Genomic DNA, 18,383 nt, shown 5'->3' on the forward strand with positions numbered 1-18,383 from the left:
TTTGGGAGCGGGCAGCTGAGATCCCGTCATCAAGGGGTGGTCAGAAATTTGAGCAGGAGCTTGGCCACCTGGCCGAGACATCCAACCTGTTCACCAAACGACTGGTGCCCAGAAGCTCAGTCTGCTTGTCTCTAAAATGGTATTATATCCGTGTGAATGCAGAGACGCCAAGTTAGGGTACGTGGATGTAAATGAAACAGTGGCTCGCTCTTACTGGGTGCTTAGTCCACGCAGGTAGAGCTCAAAGCATTTTATGTACATTTTCTGATTTCATCGGCACCGCACACAAGGAGGTGGGCACGTCTCTGGTGGAGACTGAGACTCGGTGAGGTTCAAGAACATGCTCAAGGGCAAAACGTTCTTTACTAGAATTTGAACCCACATCTGACCCTCTGGCTGCTGGCTTCAGCACGAACCGCCTCTCCTGAGCCCTACTGCTCAAATAATGACTGCTAAGGCAAGGGTGTTTCTGGCACGGTGAATTGGAAACGGGGGCTCAGGTGTTCACAGGAACAGCACGTGGCCAGCAGCTCTGTGGCCCATCTTCCAAAATGGCGGAGTCCCCACTTGCCCCTTCGGCGATGCCACCAGCGTCTTCCCATCTGGCCAAGCCTTTAACATGCCAGTCTGCTGTCCACCTCCTGGGCTCCCAGCTGAAACAACCCACTCACTGTTCCCCTCCTTCGCGGGCATCGTGCGTGCTTTTCCTGACCCCTAACACACTCCATCTTTCTTACCACCTCTTACCTCCTGCCCTGGCCAACACCCCAACATTTCTGAAGTCCTTTGCTCATCTGAACTGACAGGGGCATCTCCCTTCACTGCTCAGATCAAAGCTAGTGTGATGGGGGCGCCTGGCTGGCTCAGTCAGTAGAGCACGCGACTCTTGATCTCGGGGTCGTGAGTTCGAGCCCCACATTGGGGGTAGAGATTACTTTAAAAATATGTTTTTAAAAAGCTAATGCTACGGCACGTATTCCCACTTCATCAGCTTCTTTTGTACATATTGCCTTCTGCTCAAGTTGAATTGTTGCTTTTTTTTCCACGTTGAAAAAAGATTGTTATTTTTTTTTTTACTATCGTTATGGACCTATTCCCAACAGAACTGTAAGCTTCTAAGGGCAGGGATCTTGTCCACTGCTTCTCTGGTTCTTTATAGTGTGTGACACAGCACTTTGCTCAACAGTGTCTGGTGATTAGACAGCATTGTTGGTGACATCCTTATCTGCCCCCAAAACAACTTTTATAAAGAGCACAGGGAACCCACACAGCCACAGTTTGGCATTTGGCAGGGTATCTATAGTGCCTTCTTCCACCGGCCGTAATGACTGCCGTTTTTCTCAAATGCCTTTGTATTTTATATCCACTTCAATTAGCATTAATAGAACAACACTTTGTACCTTTATGGGATCTCTCGTCGGAGAGCTCAAAAGCATTTTACAAGAAAGTATTAATTATTCCTATTTTACAGGCAGGAAACCTGAGGCAAAGTCAGTGACTCAGTGGCAAAATTAGGACATGATTTTCCCTCTGTTTTCAATTGTCTATTTTAATCACTAGGTCATGCTACCCCTTCTGGTTAGAGTTAAATTACTGCTTAAAAAATGACATGCCAGCCCTTTTCGCCAGCCTTATTTTGAACAACATTCACTATTTTCCTGTATTATAAAGATGGCATATGCTCATGTAGAAATTATACAAAATACAGAAATGTTAAAGAAGATAAAACTTACCCATTCAGTCGCTGTCCAGAGGCATCTGCTGTTAACATTGTTGTGTACTTTCTTACTGCATTTTTTTTAAATCTTTTTTTTTTTTTTAACGTTTATTTATTTTTGAGACAGAGGGAGACAGAGCATGAACGGGGAAGGGTCAGAGAGAGGGAGTCACAGAATCTGAAACAGGCTCCAGGCTCTGAGCTGTCAGCACAGAGCCCGACGCAGGGCTCGAACTCACGGACCGCGAGATCGTGACCTGAGCCGAAGTCGGATGCTTAACCGACTGAGCCACCCAGGTGCCCCTTTCTTACTGCATTTTATACGAAGACAAAATATGCTGTTCTTTGCAGTTGGGGTCACGCTATGGCCTATTTTCTGCTTATATAATAAACACTTTCTCGTGTCATTACATATTTTACAAGCATGACTTTTAATGGCTATACAATATTTCATCACTTCTGTGTTATTGGAGGTTTCTGTATTGTTGGACACTTTAGGTCGGTCCATCTTTTTTTGTTTGTTTGTTTATTTTTTATTTTGCTTGTTTTGTTAGCAGAAATACTTCTGTGCTGAGAATATTTGCATTTCATTCTTTTATTTAACGTTTTGACTTTTCAGATGACACGTGTGTGTGTGAATATTTTAATTAGAAAAAAACAGTTGCTAGATTGGAGGCCCACTTTCCTCCTTCTTTTTTCTGTGTCTCACACACACACAAAATTTTGACATCCAATGGGATTCTGCTAGCGACTTAAAGCTCTAAAGATATTATAATACGGATCCTCAAAAACTGACATTAGACCAAATATTCAGTGTGAATGGAGCTCAAGGGAATGAAGAAAGTTTTTTCCTCACTGCTAGAAAGATCAGCTTCCCTATTTTCCAGTGGAAAACAAGCTTTCGGGAACTTCCAAACCACATTTACCCAGGAAAAAAAATAATATCCAATCTGACAGTGCTCATGACAAAAGAAAATCTAATTACATTTCATGAAAACAAATCTTCATTCAACTCCAACCATATAACTGCAGAGATGTGTCATAAATGATCTTGCGGAGAAACAAAACAATATTTTGCTTCATGTTGTAAATGCAATTTTTCAACAAAAAAACAACACATGTATCTACTGTAGATGTCCTGGCACCGGAGATGTAGTTGTGTGTTTAAAATATTGGATGGCAAACTGATATTGTAAGAGCAATATTGATAATGAAAGGTCAATAGAAATAGAACGCATATGGCTCATATCTCCCAGGAGGAAAGAAAAGGAATTAATATAAGGTCTTAGCACAGAATGCGAACTTTACATTAAGCAAGATCATAATAATATTTATACAATACCTTACATATTTCAAGCCCTTTCAAGCTACTGACGAGGTACACTATTAATTTCTAGTGAGTCAGCAATGACATCAGTGAGAGTCACATAGGAAGGCATTTATTGCCACTGTGTACAGGAAATATGTAATATGACATTTCCATGGGCATTTTAAGATGCAGAAGAGGCAAAAAGGGAGAAGTGAGATGTGTTTTCCTAATACACTCAACATTTCCAGCAAATTTATATTAGAATAGAAGTTTGGTCAAACGAGGCTGCTGCGGTGGGGGAGGGGGCGTGGCTGGTAAGGTGGGGTTGAAGGGAATTGTTGGGTGATGAGATGCTCCAGGTCTGTCCTCGGGGCTTGGGAGTATGAAGCTAGCTGTGTTTTCCAAGGGGAAGACCGAACTCCAACCGAAAAGCTCCAGCTACAAGCTTTCTTGTTTAAGAGGAGCGGAGGACCACAGAACGTAATCATTAGAGGTGCAGAAAGATACCTACAGTTAGTGGCATCGGCATATGCTGTCCAGAAGTGTAAGGCAAAGTTAAACGGTGGGCCAGAAATTAAGTCTTTGAAGATTTCTGAAAGGGTCTCGGAGCCTGAGAGATGCTGTCACCAGAGAGAGGCTGAGAGGGGTGGTGAGGCGGAGAGCCTACTGCTTACAAGTCATTATAGTTTGATCTTACAAGTTCGGCAGGTTCTTGGTACAATTATATAACTACACGTACATTTGGCGGATGGAGACGAATTATGTACTATGCATGTAATTACATGTAGCAAAATGTGTACTTTTATTCGGTGGGTATTTACATAGTACAGTGAATGGTGTACTTAGAAATAATTAACAGAAAGCATTATTTAAAAAACAAAACAATTAAAAGTAGTTTGGTTTTCTTGAGCTCAAAAAAAAAAAAAAAAGAATCTGGAACCTTCCTTTTATTTATTCCAGTCATCTATGCCAAATTGTTCTGGAAGGCCGTCGCCAAAGACAAAAGGAAGACAAAGTAATTTCCTTCTGTTATTCATACTCTTTTGATTTAAGGAAAAGGCCTCTTCAAATTTAAAGTGTCTCAAAACTTCTGTCTGGCCTTAGATATTCCTAAATTTAAAACATTTCAAATTCAGTCAGCTTGAATGAATACCTTGGTATAATTTTCAACTTCTGTCTTTGTGAAATTGAGATTCCTGTGTGACTTATTAGGAGTACGATTCATTTTTACCCATGCCCCACAGAGTAGGCATGCCTTTATGTTTGTTTGGGAATAAATTTATGATGTAAAACACTTAGCAGTATGTTCTGTCTCTGCCTATCTGAAATATTTCTTGCCGAATACTCTTCAAAACCAGTTTTTTTTTTTTAAATTTTTGATGTTTACTTTATTTTTTGAGAGAGAGAGAGAGACAGAGTGCAAGCAGGGGAGGGGCAGAGAGAGAGGGAGACACAGAATCTGAAGGGGGCTCCAGGCTCTGAGCTGTCAGTACAGAACCTGACATGGGGCTCAAACCTACAAACCGTGAGATGGTGACCTGAGCCGAAGTCGGATGCTTAACCGACTGAGCTACCCAGGTGCCCCCAAACCAGTTCTAATTTGGATGCAAAAATATCCAGAAAGTGAATGAAGCTTTCAGAAGGCCTCTCTTGTAAAGTTTTCTTTTAAAACCTATCACATGGGATACAAGAATCTCTGAATTTTTTCATCATTATTTGTGGAGTTCAGATTTTTTTCTAGCTTTTTCTGGAGATAAAGTTTCTAGGTGAAACTTCGTTTTATGAGTCCCTTATAAATAAATAAATAAGATCTCAGAACATAAAAACTCTCTTATGAGAGATAAAGAGTATGGCTTTTTTTGGTTTTGTTTTGTTTTTTCTAATGCTCTACATTATAAGACATTGGAAGAATGTCTTGATGGTTAATTCCTTCAAAAAATTAGGTTAAAGGGTATCAGAACAATTACTAAACTAGAATTTTTAGAAAACAAGGTAATGTCTTTTCCTTTCTTGGTGGCTACCAAAGAGGACCAATTTAGTCACCATCAGTCCACCGGGTGTTTTAGAGATTTTGCCAATTTTCACCTTAGGATTTAATCAATTACGTGTCGGTGTCAGGAGCTAGGAGGGTCCCCCAATGCCAGGAGGGTAGGAGAGCCTGAACTTCCAAAAGTGCTTTACAACCTTCTAAGTTACATTTACCAGTATTATCATGCCCCTAAGACGGCCACTGTATTTTTCTCAGGCAAAATAAAACGGGTCAGAAAGGAAATTTTGGAAGTCTGGGCTCAGATCCTAGTTGTTAGCTGCCTTGTTTGGTGCTAAGCTGTTATTTCATTTAAAGGGGTCAGGAACACTCAGGTCACTCTCCCACTCCCCCATTCTGATTACTTGGGGCGTGATTTTTGAAAGTTGGGGATGGAGAATTCATCATAAACTTGGGACCTGTGAGCTTTCTTTCCCTAAAGGGAGAGCCTGAACATCAAAAGGTACAAAAATGGCCCTGGGTTGTTTTCCTCCTGCTCCATTGTTAGAGAATGACTTTTAGTCCTGTTGCTTCTGTGTAGTGGGTCAGTTATCTTCCTAACCTGTCTTTTTCTCACACTTTGTTGGGTGGGGGGGGAGGCTAGCCATCATTTTATTGTCTTTGTGGGTGCTAATGGAGATCTAGGTCCTAAAGCCTTTCCATTTTCTAAGTATTTTATACAAAATCCACATTCATGGATTTACTGTATTTGGATGTCCAAGAGAGTCCTCCTAACCTTCTACAATGAGACAAAGTCAAGCAGAAAAAAGCCAAAACAAAATCGCCTTTAGAAATCAATACAATTTGTTCTGATTCTATGTCTACACTCAAGAAAAAGGAAATGTACTTTTACAAGCTTTCTAGGTCTCTGCTGATCACTTAACTCGGCTAAGATAATTTTTGATCAGTGGTTTGTTCTGAATGCCATTTTAAAGTGGTAACATTTTGTGATGTTGGCAAAGTCATTCCTAACTTTTGTCTACCCGCGCCCCCCCCCCCCCAATACCCAGAAAGCAAGAAGCCTAGTATAAGGCAAAACTCTGGAAGAAAAAAAATCTACATGTTCTTTAAATAGAGCTTGACCTCTGGGCCAGTCAGTGTATTATTTCTCTAGGAAGTCAAGTTAGCATGCAAATAACCTAAACATAACCAGAAATGTAACAAGGGTATCTAATACTCATCAAATTTATTTCTAAAATATTGCAGTGGATTCAGAACCCTGAATTCCAACCAGATGTACTTCTGGAGTATTACACAGGTCATATATATTTCACTTTTTTTTTTTTTTTTTTTTGGTTCAAACCCAGGGGATCGACACGATAATTAGATTGAGAACATCTGCACCAAATCCAAACCATTTCCCTGATCCTTCCTTGAGCCTTCCCTATGGGAAGTTTTGGGGGTTTTCTGTTTTTTTTTTTAAGCCCCTGCACATTTTATTTGTCTGGCCACCTTCAGGGCAATTGCGAGGTCTCGCCTGCCCGCCACCGCACGAATAGGAGAGGAGCGCAGACGTACCCCCAAGTGTTGGGATACCGGGCCTGGAGGGGGTGGGAATCATTAGAGGTGGTATTTCGTCGGGACAGGGATCCCTTGAGGTGGCAGGGCAGTTTCCCGCCTGGGGCCTGGCTCCGGGATAGGGCGTGGCCAGGCGCGGGGCGCGCGGGTGGGCACGTGCGCGGGGACCCGAGGACGCGAGTGTCGGGGCGCCGCTGCCCTCTACCGGGCGGCGCGGTCGGAGCTGCAGCGCGGCCGCCTGCCGACTGCGCGCGCGGGCTCGGGCGCCCCACACCGAGGCGGTCCTCGGCGTTCCCGAGGTCGCCAGTGCCCTGCCCCGCGCGGCGTCACAGCATCTGCGGCGGAGGCTCGCGGCGCCCCTGCCCTGCGCTCGCGCGCTCCCACCCACCTGCTTCCTGCCCCCTCTGCTGGGCGAAGCTGCGATGGGGACGCCGAGGGACCCCCACCCCCGCCCGCCGCCGGCCGACCTCAGGAGCCGGTCACGCGTTGACGGAACTGAGGTTCTTCGCCGGCCGAGACCTGGGGGCACGTGTGTTCTCTAAATCTCGTGGCCTTTCATTTCCAGGCCCTTCATTCAAAACTGCTTCCGTTCACCCCAGTGATCAGCGCTAAGCCCTCGAACTCAGTTGAAAAGCAGTCATATCCTTACACGTTTTATTTCGTATCCCATCCGAATTTTATTTACATATAATTTTCAAGATTAAGGAATTTGGGGATGTAATCACACGTCAAATGACGTGCGGGGGAATAAAAGTACAGTATTCCTGCTGGGAAGTCAAACTCACACGTGTGCATAATCAGTTAAACATGACGATCATAAAACGGGGTGCTTTTGCCAGGTTTCTGCGAAAAAAGAAATCAAAAGCGAATTGACTCTGGGGTTTAAATGCCAGCATTTCTGTAAACCAGGGACCATACTTTGTTGCAAGTGCACCTACACTTTCCAAGTTTCTGCGCCAAAAGGAGTGAAAACCGAAGTGTCTGAACTACAGGAAGTTTCCAAGGCTGTTCCGCCGAAGCGGTGCGGGGCATACACAACGGTGCGCCAAGACTTTTCCTGTCATGGCCTAAGCTGGCGCAGCTAGGACCCCTGGCCACCCGGCTTGCGGGTGCGTGGCGGCGCGGCGCGGGGACCGCGCTGCCACCGTTCGGGGCGTTAACGTGTGCAGCGACAGCAGGGTCGGGGCTGGTTTCACCCCAACTCCACTCCCCCCAATCTCAAACGCTGTCCCTGGCGGGCTCGACCGGGGTCCGGCTGGGGCCCCGGGGAGGTGGGTGCGCCTCAGCCGCCCGCCAGTCCGCCTCGCACACGCGCGGCCGCCGTGGGCCCGGTTTGCGCGGGGTCGGCGCTCGGGGCTCGGGCAGGTGGTCGCGGCGGCGCCGCGCGCTCGGGGCCCGCAGGAGGGCGAGCGAAAGCGGCGCGGCTCAGGCGCCCGCCCGGACGCGGCCGAAAGCCCGGGACTCAGGGCCCCCGAAGGGCTGCGCTCGGCCGCCGGCGGCCCCCGCGACCCCCAGGGGCCCGAAGCAAGCCCCAGGTGAGCCCGGCCCGGGGCCTCCCGCGGGGCCCCGGAGCCCCTCCCGCCGCCCTCCAGCGCCCCCTCGGGGCCGGGCCGGGGGCCGCCGCCCGCTGGGGCCGGGGGCCCGGGAGGGGCGGGGGTCGCGGGCCCGGCGCCGGGCGCCGGGGGGAGGGGGCAGGGGCCGCGCGCTCCAGGCCCCGCGGCGGCCGCCGCGCCCTCGGGCTCCGACTCCGGCTCCGGCTCGGGCTCGCCATGGCTGCGGCGGCGCCGTGAGGAGGAGTCCGCGTCCTCCGTGGCGGCGGCGGCGGCCGGCTCCAGGCCGGGTTTTGGCGCCGCCCGCCTGCTGCCTCCTGGCGGCTCCTGAACTCCAGCCCCCTCTCTATCAGCCTCTCACTCCGTCTCAATATGTCTCAAGATGGCGGCCAATGTGGGATCGATGTTTCAATATTGGAAGCGCTTTGATTTACAGCAGCTGCAGGTCAGGCTTCTGCTCGCTCGGCCTCTCGCCCGGGGGTGGGGGCTGCGGGCGGTCGCGGCCTCCCCCGGGGCCCCGGGCTGCCCGGCCGCCGGGGGGCCGCGGCGGCGGGGAGGAGGGGGGTGCCGGGGAAAGCGGGGCCGAGTCGGGGACAAGTCCCTCTCGCTCCCCGGCCCCCATTGATAACTCGCTTGATCAGAAATTGATCCTCTTTGTTCAATTCATCGATCAGCCCAAGATGGCGCCGGGAGCCGCCGCCGCCACCGCTGCCCCCGGTGTCGGCCCCCACCCCGGGCGCCCCCCCGGCCCTGCGCCGCCGCCACCGCCGCCGCCGCCGCCGCGGGACCGGGGAGGGGGGCGGCCCCGGCGGCCCGCGGGGTGCGCGCGCGAGCGGGGAGCGGGCGGCGGCGGGCGGCGGCGGCGGCGGGCGCTGCGCCGGGAGGGGGCTGCGGCCCGGCGGCGGCGCCCGGCCGCGCGCCCCGCGCCCCCGGCCCGCCGTATTCCCGGGGAAAGTTTGTGGGGAGTTGCTGTGGGGGGTGAAGCGCCTGCCTCTCCAGGAGGAGCCGCCGCCGCCACTGCCGCCGGCGCGGCGGAGCTGGGGCTGGTGGCGCTGTGGTGCCGCCGGCTCGGGGGAGGGTCAGAGCGGCCACCGGCGGCGGCGGCGGCGGCGGCGGCGCGGCCCGGCTCCGGCCAGGCGGGCGGGTGGCCGGGCGGGCGGCCGGGCGTCCGCGCGCCCCGGCCCCGGCCGGCCCGGGCCCCGGCCCGCCGCGCCGGGGCTGTCAGCGGGCCGGGGCCGCGCCGCCGCTCCCGCACCCGGCGTGGGGGTCTCCGCGCGGACCCCGGGGTTTGTTTACGTCCGGACGGGCGCCCCGGGGCCACCCGCAGCCGCCCGGCTCTTTTGTGTGCCTGCACGAGTGGCGCGGACCGGCCCCTCCGCGGCCGGAGACGCGGGTAGGGGTGCTTGGGGGTAAACTTGCGAGGGGCGGCGGGCACCCCGCGCGCGGAGCCCGGGGGTCGGAGCGCCCGGCGGGAGCCGGTGCGGGCGGAGGGCAGCAACTTTCCCCGAGCTCAGGCCCCGCGCTGCGCCCTGGCGCGCCGTCTACCCGGGTGGGGGGACGCTTCCTCCCCGCCGCCGGTCCGGGCGGCCCGAGCCCCGAGGCTCCCGCGGCCCCCGGTGACCCGCCGGCTCCGCTCTGGCGCTCTCCTCCGAGGCCCTGTCCTCCCAACAGGGTCCGCGGGGCTCGATGGAGCGCGCGGCGGGTCCCGTCCGAAATGCCGCCTCGGGCCGGCTTCTCGAAAGCAAAGCCCCGGGGCACCCCCTGGACAGTGGTGTGCCGGGCCGTGGTCCGCGCGCAGAGCCCGGGGCGTTGCTGGGGGATCGTGCCGGGGCTCCCCGTCCGGCTCCGGTGCTGCCGCTGTGCCCAGGGGGCGCGATTCTGCCTGTCACCCCAGACCCAGAGGAGCCGCGCGCCCTCGGGGTTCGCCCCGAATCTGCCGGCTCCGCGCTCGCCGCGCCTGGACGGCCCCGGGACCCCGCCAGGTGGATGTTGTGGGTAGCCGGAGCCAAGTTGAAGGTGAGCGGCGTGTGGGTCAGAAGAGCGATGCGGGGGTGGTGGTGGGGGGGGGGGCGTGGGGGCGCGGGAGGGGAGGTCGGTCTTCGGCTCCGAAGGGCCCCGGGGCGGCCTGGTACCGCGGGGGTCGCCCAGCGTCCCTTAGGGACGGCCGCGGCGCCCTGCTTTAAGGTGTGCGGGAAGGTAAACTTGGCCGAACTTTCCTAACCCGGAGGACTGGTGATAGTGACCTACAGTACTTTTAGGAGGGAAGCAAATGAACTCCAGGTGCAGCCTTGGATGAAATGAAGCGGATTGGATTAAAACCTATATAAATGGAGTCTGACAACTTTAATTGTATATGCTTGTTTTCTGTTCCTGCCTACGTAAGAACGATAAAACAGACTCATAGTCGTTATGAAATGTCTTCAGATTTCTCGCTTAACTAGGAAGAAGACTATGTGAAATATGTATTTTCGATAAGATTAAAACTTAAAGGAGTTTGAGTATTTATTGACTAAAATAGATTACTCCAAAGTGTCTATTGTGTAAATTAGATTCCTGAATGTAATGAACACAGCCGAATGGCATTTTTGATAAATTGGTCTACCCTGTTTTAGTAAAAATAGCTCCCTTTTACCATAATTTAATTCCTGTGCTTACAGTAAAACCCGTTGTGGAATTTTGAAGAGACAAACCTTAATTTTTTTTCCTTGTCTTCCTAAATGTGACATTTAGCTGAACATCCATGAAGTTTATTTTTTAAGCATTTTTTTTTTTTTTGGCAAAAAAACTGCGTGGGAGGTCGATTCAGTTTCCAGAAAGGTATTAGATTTTAGGATCTCTTTGACACCCCACAACCTGCCAGTGATGAGCTCCTTCGGGATATCATGAGGATATTTAACTGTGTAACTCCAGGATCGGCCTGGAAGGTTCCTTGTCCGTTTATGTGAATGAGCTTTAAGGTGTTGATCTTGCAAACAAAATTATGTGAGCGAGCATCATTATCATTGTCTGTACGGAGCTTCCTTTAGCTTTTGGTGGTAGGTGAAGATTGGGGCTGAGATGATTTTCTGCCCCTTCTTGACAGGTTTGAAAAACTTCATTTGACTGTGGAATGTCAAAGTTCAAGCAGAAGGCTAAACTGGTTCTTTCTCTGGGCCCTGAAGAGGCCTATTGAGTTGGTATCCAGTTTAACGTCATCTCTGTTCCCATAGACAGTTAAGTGAGCCGATGAGACTGCAGTTTGAGAAGAGAGAATTCATTAGTTTCAGGCTCTTCTCGTCTTTCCAGAACCCCTGACCCGGAGATCGGGTTGCCTGCGGAGCCCAGTGTGGGTTGTGGCATCGCCACCTGAGGGTAAAGAGACCCTGTCTGAGCTAGACTCAGACCCAGGTTGGAGACCTCAGCGGGTTTGCTGGAGACAAGATGGTTGTGTGTCCCTCCCATGCCCCTGCTGCCCCCCAGTGAGCACGGGCTGAGTTCTGGTCCCTCGGCGTGGTCTTAAAGCTGCCCTGGGACGTGGACTGAGTGCCCAGAAAGAGAGTTTGTGAAGATCGGGCTCTATTTCGTTTCCTTTTCAGTCCCAAAGGCTTGTGGTATGGAAGTGTCAGTGCTTCGTGTTGCTAATAAGACTAGTTGGACAAGTTTTTATCCTATCCCAGACTTGTAAAAAAACCAGGTTTTTGTTTTTTTTTTTTTTAAGACAAGAAAAACACCATTGTATAAATTTGCCTTTTAAATACATGTTTGAAAAGAGGACACTTTCTAAAACAAGCTCTCGTAACTCTGTGTGTGAGTGAAGCTTTTGGGGATGGGGCCTGCCAGCGACCCACTTCCCTTCGGGGCGTTATTCTTCCGTGGTGACTGGTGTTCCCCTTTAAGGAGTCTCTGCAAAAGTTAACTTTAAACATTTTCCTCTTTGTCAAAATCCGAAAATAATTCCAGTTTTGCCCAAAGTCCGTTTCTCTGATAGCTTTTATTTTGCGTTTCCCTGTTAGGGAAGTATTCCCCAGAAGTGTATTATTTTGATTACAGTATGTATCCCATCTAGTAAACAAATCAAGGGCTTCTACACAGCTGCTGTCTTTGTTTTCTTGGCTCTTTTAATATCAGTGTCTTTGAGATGGCGTGTGGGAGGGGGTCATTGTCAGTGGATTAAAGTTTTTTTCTCTGTGTGAAACTCTGTGTGGTTTTTCTGTTTTTGTCTTTTAAAGGTGCAAGGCGGTGAAGGGCTGGGGTTACACAACAGCCTCTGATACAGTTGGGTCCGTGGAGTCTCCCTTTGCCTCCTTCCCCAGTTTCACACAGCTCTTGCCAGTAGTTAGCTGCGGGAGGGGGTTGGAAGGGCGAGGGGACAAATTGCCAATCCCCTCAGGAATCACTCTCTCCTCATCCACTGAGCTAACCTTAAAAATGTTGTCTGGTGAGCCTATGGAGCCCCCGAGACTTTTACAGGCTGTTGAAAAAGTCCCCTGTCCTGTTGTGTACAATTAAAACAAACCCAGCAGGGTTTCTGCAGGAGCTGTGCGGAAGGGATGGCCTGTGCTTCCCTCCCGTCCTCCCCCCTTCTGGGTCCACCTGTAGCAGTCAACCAGCAGAACTGCTCCCAGGGCTGTGCTCGGGGTCCGTCTTAGGAGAGAAGACGAGGCTCGAGGTAGAAAATCTGTATCCGTTTCAGCTCATTGTATAAGGCGCCGCGAACATCCTCAGCGAAACGAAGGAAGGACAGATTTGTTAGAGGGAAGCTTGCACATTTTTAAAGAGAGAAATTCGTCCTGTGAAAAAATCCTGCAGAGCTAGGCCAGATTCGTACCTGTGCTTCCATTTCACACAGTTCACGTTTGATGTCCTGTAAATTTCCCGTTTTTAAAAAGGCAGGTGCATCCGCCGGCCTGTAACACAAATCCTACCTGAAAGTTACTTTAATATATAGGATCGCACACTATTTGAGAAATTATTTAAAAACCTATTTACAGTCATTTAACGTATGAAAGTGTGTGTATATAATTGCTTTTCCTATGAAAGGTCTGATTTTTACAAGGAACTGTCAGAGATAGAAATTCGTTATCTTGTTCTATTGTTTTGTCTGAAGCTCTGCATTATGGCTGCAGAGAGACAGTTTTGGTTTCAACTGAAATTCCCCTGCCTCTGATTGTTTAAACCAGACCCTTAATCTTATTTTAACATACTTAAAACGTTCAAAAAAACCCGGAAGAATTGTTTTGTATAAGTAGCAAGTGAATGTAGTTTAAACACTCAAAGCAATTCTGGTATCTAATTGGAAACAGGTGGAATTCTTGGAATCCTGTGTTTGAATCTTATTATAGCATAGCACAGAGACACTTTTTACTTATGGCCATTTGTTTTGTTGAAGCTGTTTGAAGAGGGGCCCCATGACCTCTCATTGTGCCTCACTACTGTTTACCTGGACGTTCCAGTCGTGCTGGGCATTTTCGGAACTAGATGCCTGTGTCTGCCGGGACACCCGAGAGAACTATGCATGTGCAGATCGTGGAGTGAAAAAGGAACTTGAATGGCATAATTAGACAAGCGATTTAATATCTGTGTTATATAGCTTTTATAGCAAAGAAGTTGTGAATTCATTTGTGATTTCTGATTTAATAAACATTTATTGACATGAGCATTTGGATACATTTTATTACACCCTGGTAATGATTTAGAATTCACAGAGAAATTACTGTTCCTACAAACTCGACATTTAGGGATATAAAGTCACATAGCAACCAAAAAAAAAAAAAAAAAAAAAAAAAAAAAAACCTGCCCCAAGTTTGGGATATTTCAACAAAATGTCAGTGGCGGGGCTCTCTGAAATATCTTAGTCATGTTTCCTATTCTCGTTTTCAAAGCCAGCTAAATAGCCTGGTTTTGCTGCACGGTTAAGGACCAGGTTTTGGTTTGTGTTTACGTGTTGATTTTATTGAAGAGGACAGCCAAGATTTGTATTGAGCTGTGGGTCCTGTCACAGTTCTGGATTTGCTGGGCTGTAATCAGTCCCAATTTTCAGTCGTATTCTAAGGAGGTAGGGAGAGGACAGTGGTCTTTGGCTGGGCAGGAGATGTCCCTGCAGGAAGTTGCCTGGGATGGGTGGGTGTGTGGGGGGACCCATGGCGTCGCCTTCATTGGTAGAAGCAGCTTTGAAGCACCTTAGATTTTTAAAAAGGACAAGTGCTACCCTACTCACATAATATGACACCGTTAAAAAAACATAATGAGGGCCAACAGCAGTTTCTGAAAGCCATCTAATTTGTTGCAAAACCCATCAAGGACTTTCCTTGGAAAAGTAAACAACTCTCTAATAAAAATAATTCTAATTCTTGCTGTAATTAAATTCTGATAGGATGATGTCAGTGCACGAAATAAATCTTGTCATTTTCTTCATTTGAATCTGAAGGCTCTTCCTTGCTGCAGGAGGCCCAGGACAGTTGGCAGAATTTTTGTGTGTGTTAGAGCCCTGGGCCATGGGCAGCCTGGGGAAGCTCCTCAGACGTGAACCCCCACCCCCGCCTTCCTCAGGACCCCCGTCAGACAGGTGGCTGGAGAGGAGCGAGGTTGGGGGTGTTCATTCCTCCCCAGAATTTACCCAGCATCACAAAGTACCTGGAAAAATAGCCAGGTAGAGGATTTACATGGAACTGCATAGATTCTACTGCTTTTCACTGAAGCATTTGTGAAAATGAGTTGGCCCACATCCCCTTTTTTTTAAATTTATTTATTTATTTTTTTAAGTTTATTTGTTTTAAGAGAGAGAGTGTGTGTGTGTGTGGGGGGGGGGGGCGGGGACCTCAAGTGAGCCAGGGAGGGGCAGAGAGAGAATCCCAAGCAGGCTCCACGCTGTCAGCACAGAACCAGGCACAGGGCTTGAACCCATGATCGGTGAGGTCATGACCTGAGCAGAGATCAGGAGTCAGCCGCTTAAGCGACTGAGCCTCCCAGGTGCCTGGCCCACACCTCTGTAAAACCCCAGACACCACAGTGGGGCCCACTCGGCCGACAATTGAAACCTTCCATGCTTTTGACTGTGATTTACGAACAATGTTGGAAGAAATTATCAGAACTTACTCTGAAGCATGTTTTAGCATCATCCTGAGTATACCAGCACGAGGGTTGTTTTCTTAAAGACATCTTTGTATTTGGCTGTGTTTATTCAAAAAGTTAAATGAGTCAACGTTTTTTAAAAAAGTTATATATGGTTGCGAGGTATCCTGAATTTGGTTAAGGGAAAAACAAATTGACAAATTAGCTCTTTTTTAAGGGAACATTGCGAAATTGCAAGAAATGGAATGCCATTCTGACTGTCATTAAGATTTTATTTGGGTGTTGACAGCTTTTTGCTAAATGTAAGATGTTCAGATCCTGTCCACTCAGCTGGGAAAAAAAAAAACAAAAAAAACCCAACAAACCAAAAACAACTAGCTTAAAAGCTTATTCCCAATTTCCCCCTAAAAGACAGTTTGTCTCACATGGGTTCTTTCCCCCCAATACATTTTTAATATTTTATTTCCTCACATAGTTTTTAAGACCAAAAAGAATATGAAGTCATTTTAGGCATCTCAGTTCTGTGATATATTGGACCTGTGACGGTCCTTGCTTGATTACCGCCTTCCCTCCTGTTTTTAGGGGAGAGAGCGTTATTTGGGTCAGAATAAAAAAGCTAATAAACGACACCAAAGGTAGATCCGTGTCTTGAAAAGCCCGAAGCTGCAAGCAAGAGCAGGAAGGGCCTTTGAGGTGCTGCCCTAAGTGCCTGCTGTCACCCCTGCTGTCACCCCCTCCGTCACCTCTGCCTGCCGCTTCTTGCCCTTCTGAGCTCCTGCCCTGCCAAGCCTGTCCTGTTGTGACAACTGTTGTTTTATAATTGTTTTATTTTATTTTTTTTGCTAAGTATTTGTGGAGCTCCATTATTTTGAGATTCTTGGAAGAAAGAGAGCTATGTAAATGAAAATTAAAAATAAAATTCTTGCTGGAGGGAATTGTGCATTTAATTTTTTTGATTAGGTTTGGGAAAGACTTCTTTTTCCCCCCTTACCCTGAAAATAGGAACATTCTGTTGCTCCTATCACCATTTTTGCTTCATTCCACAAGGTGTGGCAGATAATGGTGAAACACGTCCTTTATTTTCTGTTTTTCACTGTGGTAGTCGACCTAGAACTTGAACCCACGCGGTTCTGCCTATGGTGAATTACTTCTGTTTCACATTGCTCTGCCCTGCCCTCACTGAGCGCATAGGTAGCTACTGCCCATAGAACACTAACTTTTTAGGGGCGCCTGGGTGGCTCAGTTGGTTGAGTGTCCGACTTCGGCTCAGGTCATGATCTCACAGTTCGTGAGTTCGTGCCCTGCGTCGGGCTCTGTGCTGACTGCTCAGAGCCTGGAGCCTGCTTCACATTCTGTGTCTCCCTCTCTCTCTGCCCCTTCCCTGCTCATGCTCTGTCTCTCTCTGTCTCAAAACTAAATAAACATTAAAAAAAAAAAAAAAAAAAAAAACACTAACCTTTTAAATGGAAAAGATTTTGAGTCCCCAACATGCAGAAATTACAACTAAAATTATAGGAAGACCTGCAGATCCATTTCCACCTTCCCGTCTTGTTCACATGGCAGAGATGTTCTAAGTTGTATGATTTTGAAAGTGAAAACTGACTTTAGGAGCATTCGTGGAAACATGAATTTACTGGAATGGCTTCATGTCAGCTGTGCCTCGGTTTCTTGCTTACATAATCCCATGTGCTGTCACAGCGATCAGCCAAGTGGGGGACAAAGTCAGGTCTGGAGTCCATAGGCTTCTGTTCCGTAGGCATGTGTGGGACGCAGGAGCCAGATGGGAAGCCCAGGCTGCTGCAAGGCGCCCATCCAGGTGACTCGGTCCGCCGTGGACCTCACAGTTGCAGGTGAGCCCAAGGGGCCGGTGAGTGCCAACAGCCTGGAGAGCGGTGCTACGCAGTCAGGAAGTCATTACCTGGAGTGGGTCATCCCAGGGGACCCCTCAGTCATCTCTCTTCTCCCCACTTCTCAAATTTGTCACCATTGGCATGGAATTGAGCGCGGGGAGGGTATTGCCAGTTGTGGCTAAAAGGTCATTGTCAGGGGAGTGAGAAATCGTTGGCGATTGTTTTACTTTGCTGTGTGTTGGTGTGCAATTCTGCTGCCATTTTACACCGCAAGGATGTTTCAATGAACCTCTTGTGCGTGTGTTTGCGGTTAGGGTTGGGGGCTGCTTGTTGTATATGAGAGCCAGATCTTTCTAGCACATGAGGACTGAATGTGTAGCTTTTACTTGTTTCAAAAGTGTTCACAACAGGTCGCAACCCATCATAGATGTGGCTGCCAGATTAATCTTCCCAAATCATTGATCCCGTCATGCTGTTCTCTCTCCTGTAGTGGCTCACTTGGGTGTAGAATGGAGACCACTTTCCTTCGGCAGACAGAGTCCCTGATGGTTGGTCCTGCCTTACCTAAACCTTCTGCCCCACTTAGAAGGATCCCAGATTCATGCTCAATTTGGGAGAACGCTCTCGTCCTCCCTGTGCACATCTGAGCATCAAACCTTATTTCACGCACTCCTTTTTTCCTTGCTTTTAACAGCCGTGGGAGCCCCGTGCACCAGGCGCTGGTGATGCAGGCTGGGATTCCAGCACTTCCCATCCTCGGGGAGCGGGCCGCTGGCATTGGCTGTGACGGAGCTGTGTGCTATGAGTTGATGGAGGGCTGTAGAGGAAGGGAGTCCAAACTGGGGACCCCCCCACCCCACCCCTCGCCACTGCCAGCAGAACAGTTGGAGGGTGGCTGGTGGTCTCTAAGGTCTGCCTCCCTTCTTTGGTGATTCTGATGGACCCCACGTAGCATCCGCCATAGCTTCCGGCTCTCCTTAACCATTCACGCTCCTGTTCTGCACCTTGCGTTGTTATGCACCTGTAAGTCCTGCTGCAGGAGAGCCATTGGCCTTTTTCAAGGGGGCAGCCCCATATATTCGGATCTAAGACGAGTTCAGCTAGTTCATTTAAGAAAGCAAATGGGATTCATTTTTGGATTGTGCAAAGTAGATAGGTATAGAAAATGGTTGTGTTTTGAAAGCTACTGATAGCCATATACGTAATCGCGACAGAACATGGATTTCTTGTTTATTTCCATTCCGTCTTTGCGAAGTGACGTGTACGTTGGTTAAAGTATATGTAATTGTATTTGTGGTACATAAAACATAAAAAAAAAAAAAAACCACATTTTTAAAAATAGAATTAGGCAGAACAATCCTCT

General features: G+C 49.0%; 1 protein-coding gene across 10 annotated transcripts in view; it reads left to right on the top strand.

The window, feature by feature from the left end:
* The first annotated feature begins 8,267 nt into the window (after positions 1 to 8,267).
* The window catches only part of CUX1 (cut like homeobox 1), a 366,198-nt gene continuing 356,082 nt past the window's right edge, over positions 8,268 to 18,383 (top strand). For 3 of the 10 annotated variants that reach the window (XM_078440398.2, XM_078440399.2, XM_060649255.3), the window contains exon 1: positions 9,520 to 10,136. In XM_078440398.2, the coding sequence (XP_078296524.2) occupies positions 9,807 to 10,136 (330 nt within the window). In that variant the 5' untranslated portion in view covers positions 9,520 to 9,806. The other 7 variants (XM_060649257.3, XM_078440403.2, XM_060649254.3 and 4 more) reach the window with 6 other exon arrangements.

The sequence above is a fragment of the Panthera onca genome, chromosome E3 (genome assembly GCF_046562875.1).
Source record: "Panthera onca isolate mPanOnc1 chromosome E3, mPanOnc1 haplotype 2, whole genome shotgun sequence".
Classification (NCBI taxonomy): domain Eukaryota; kingdom Metazoa; phylum Chordata; class Mammalia; order Carnivora; family Felidae; genus Panthera; species Panthera onca.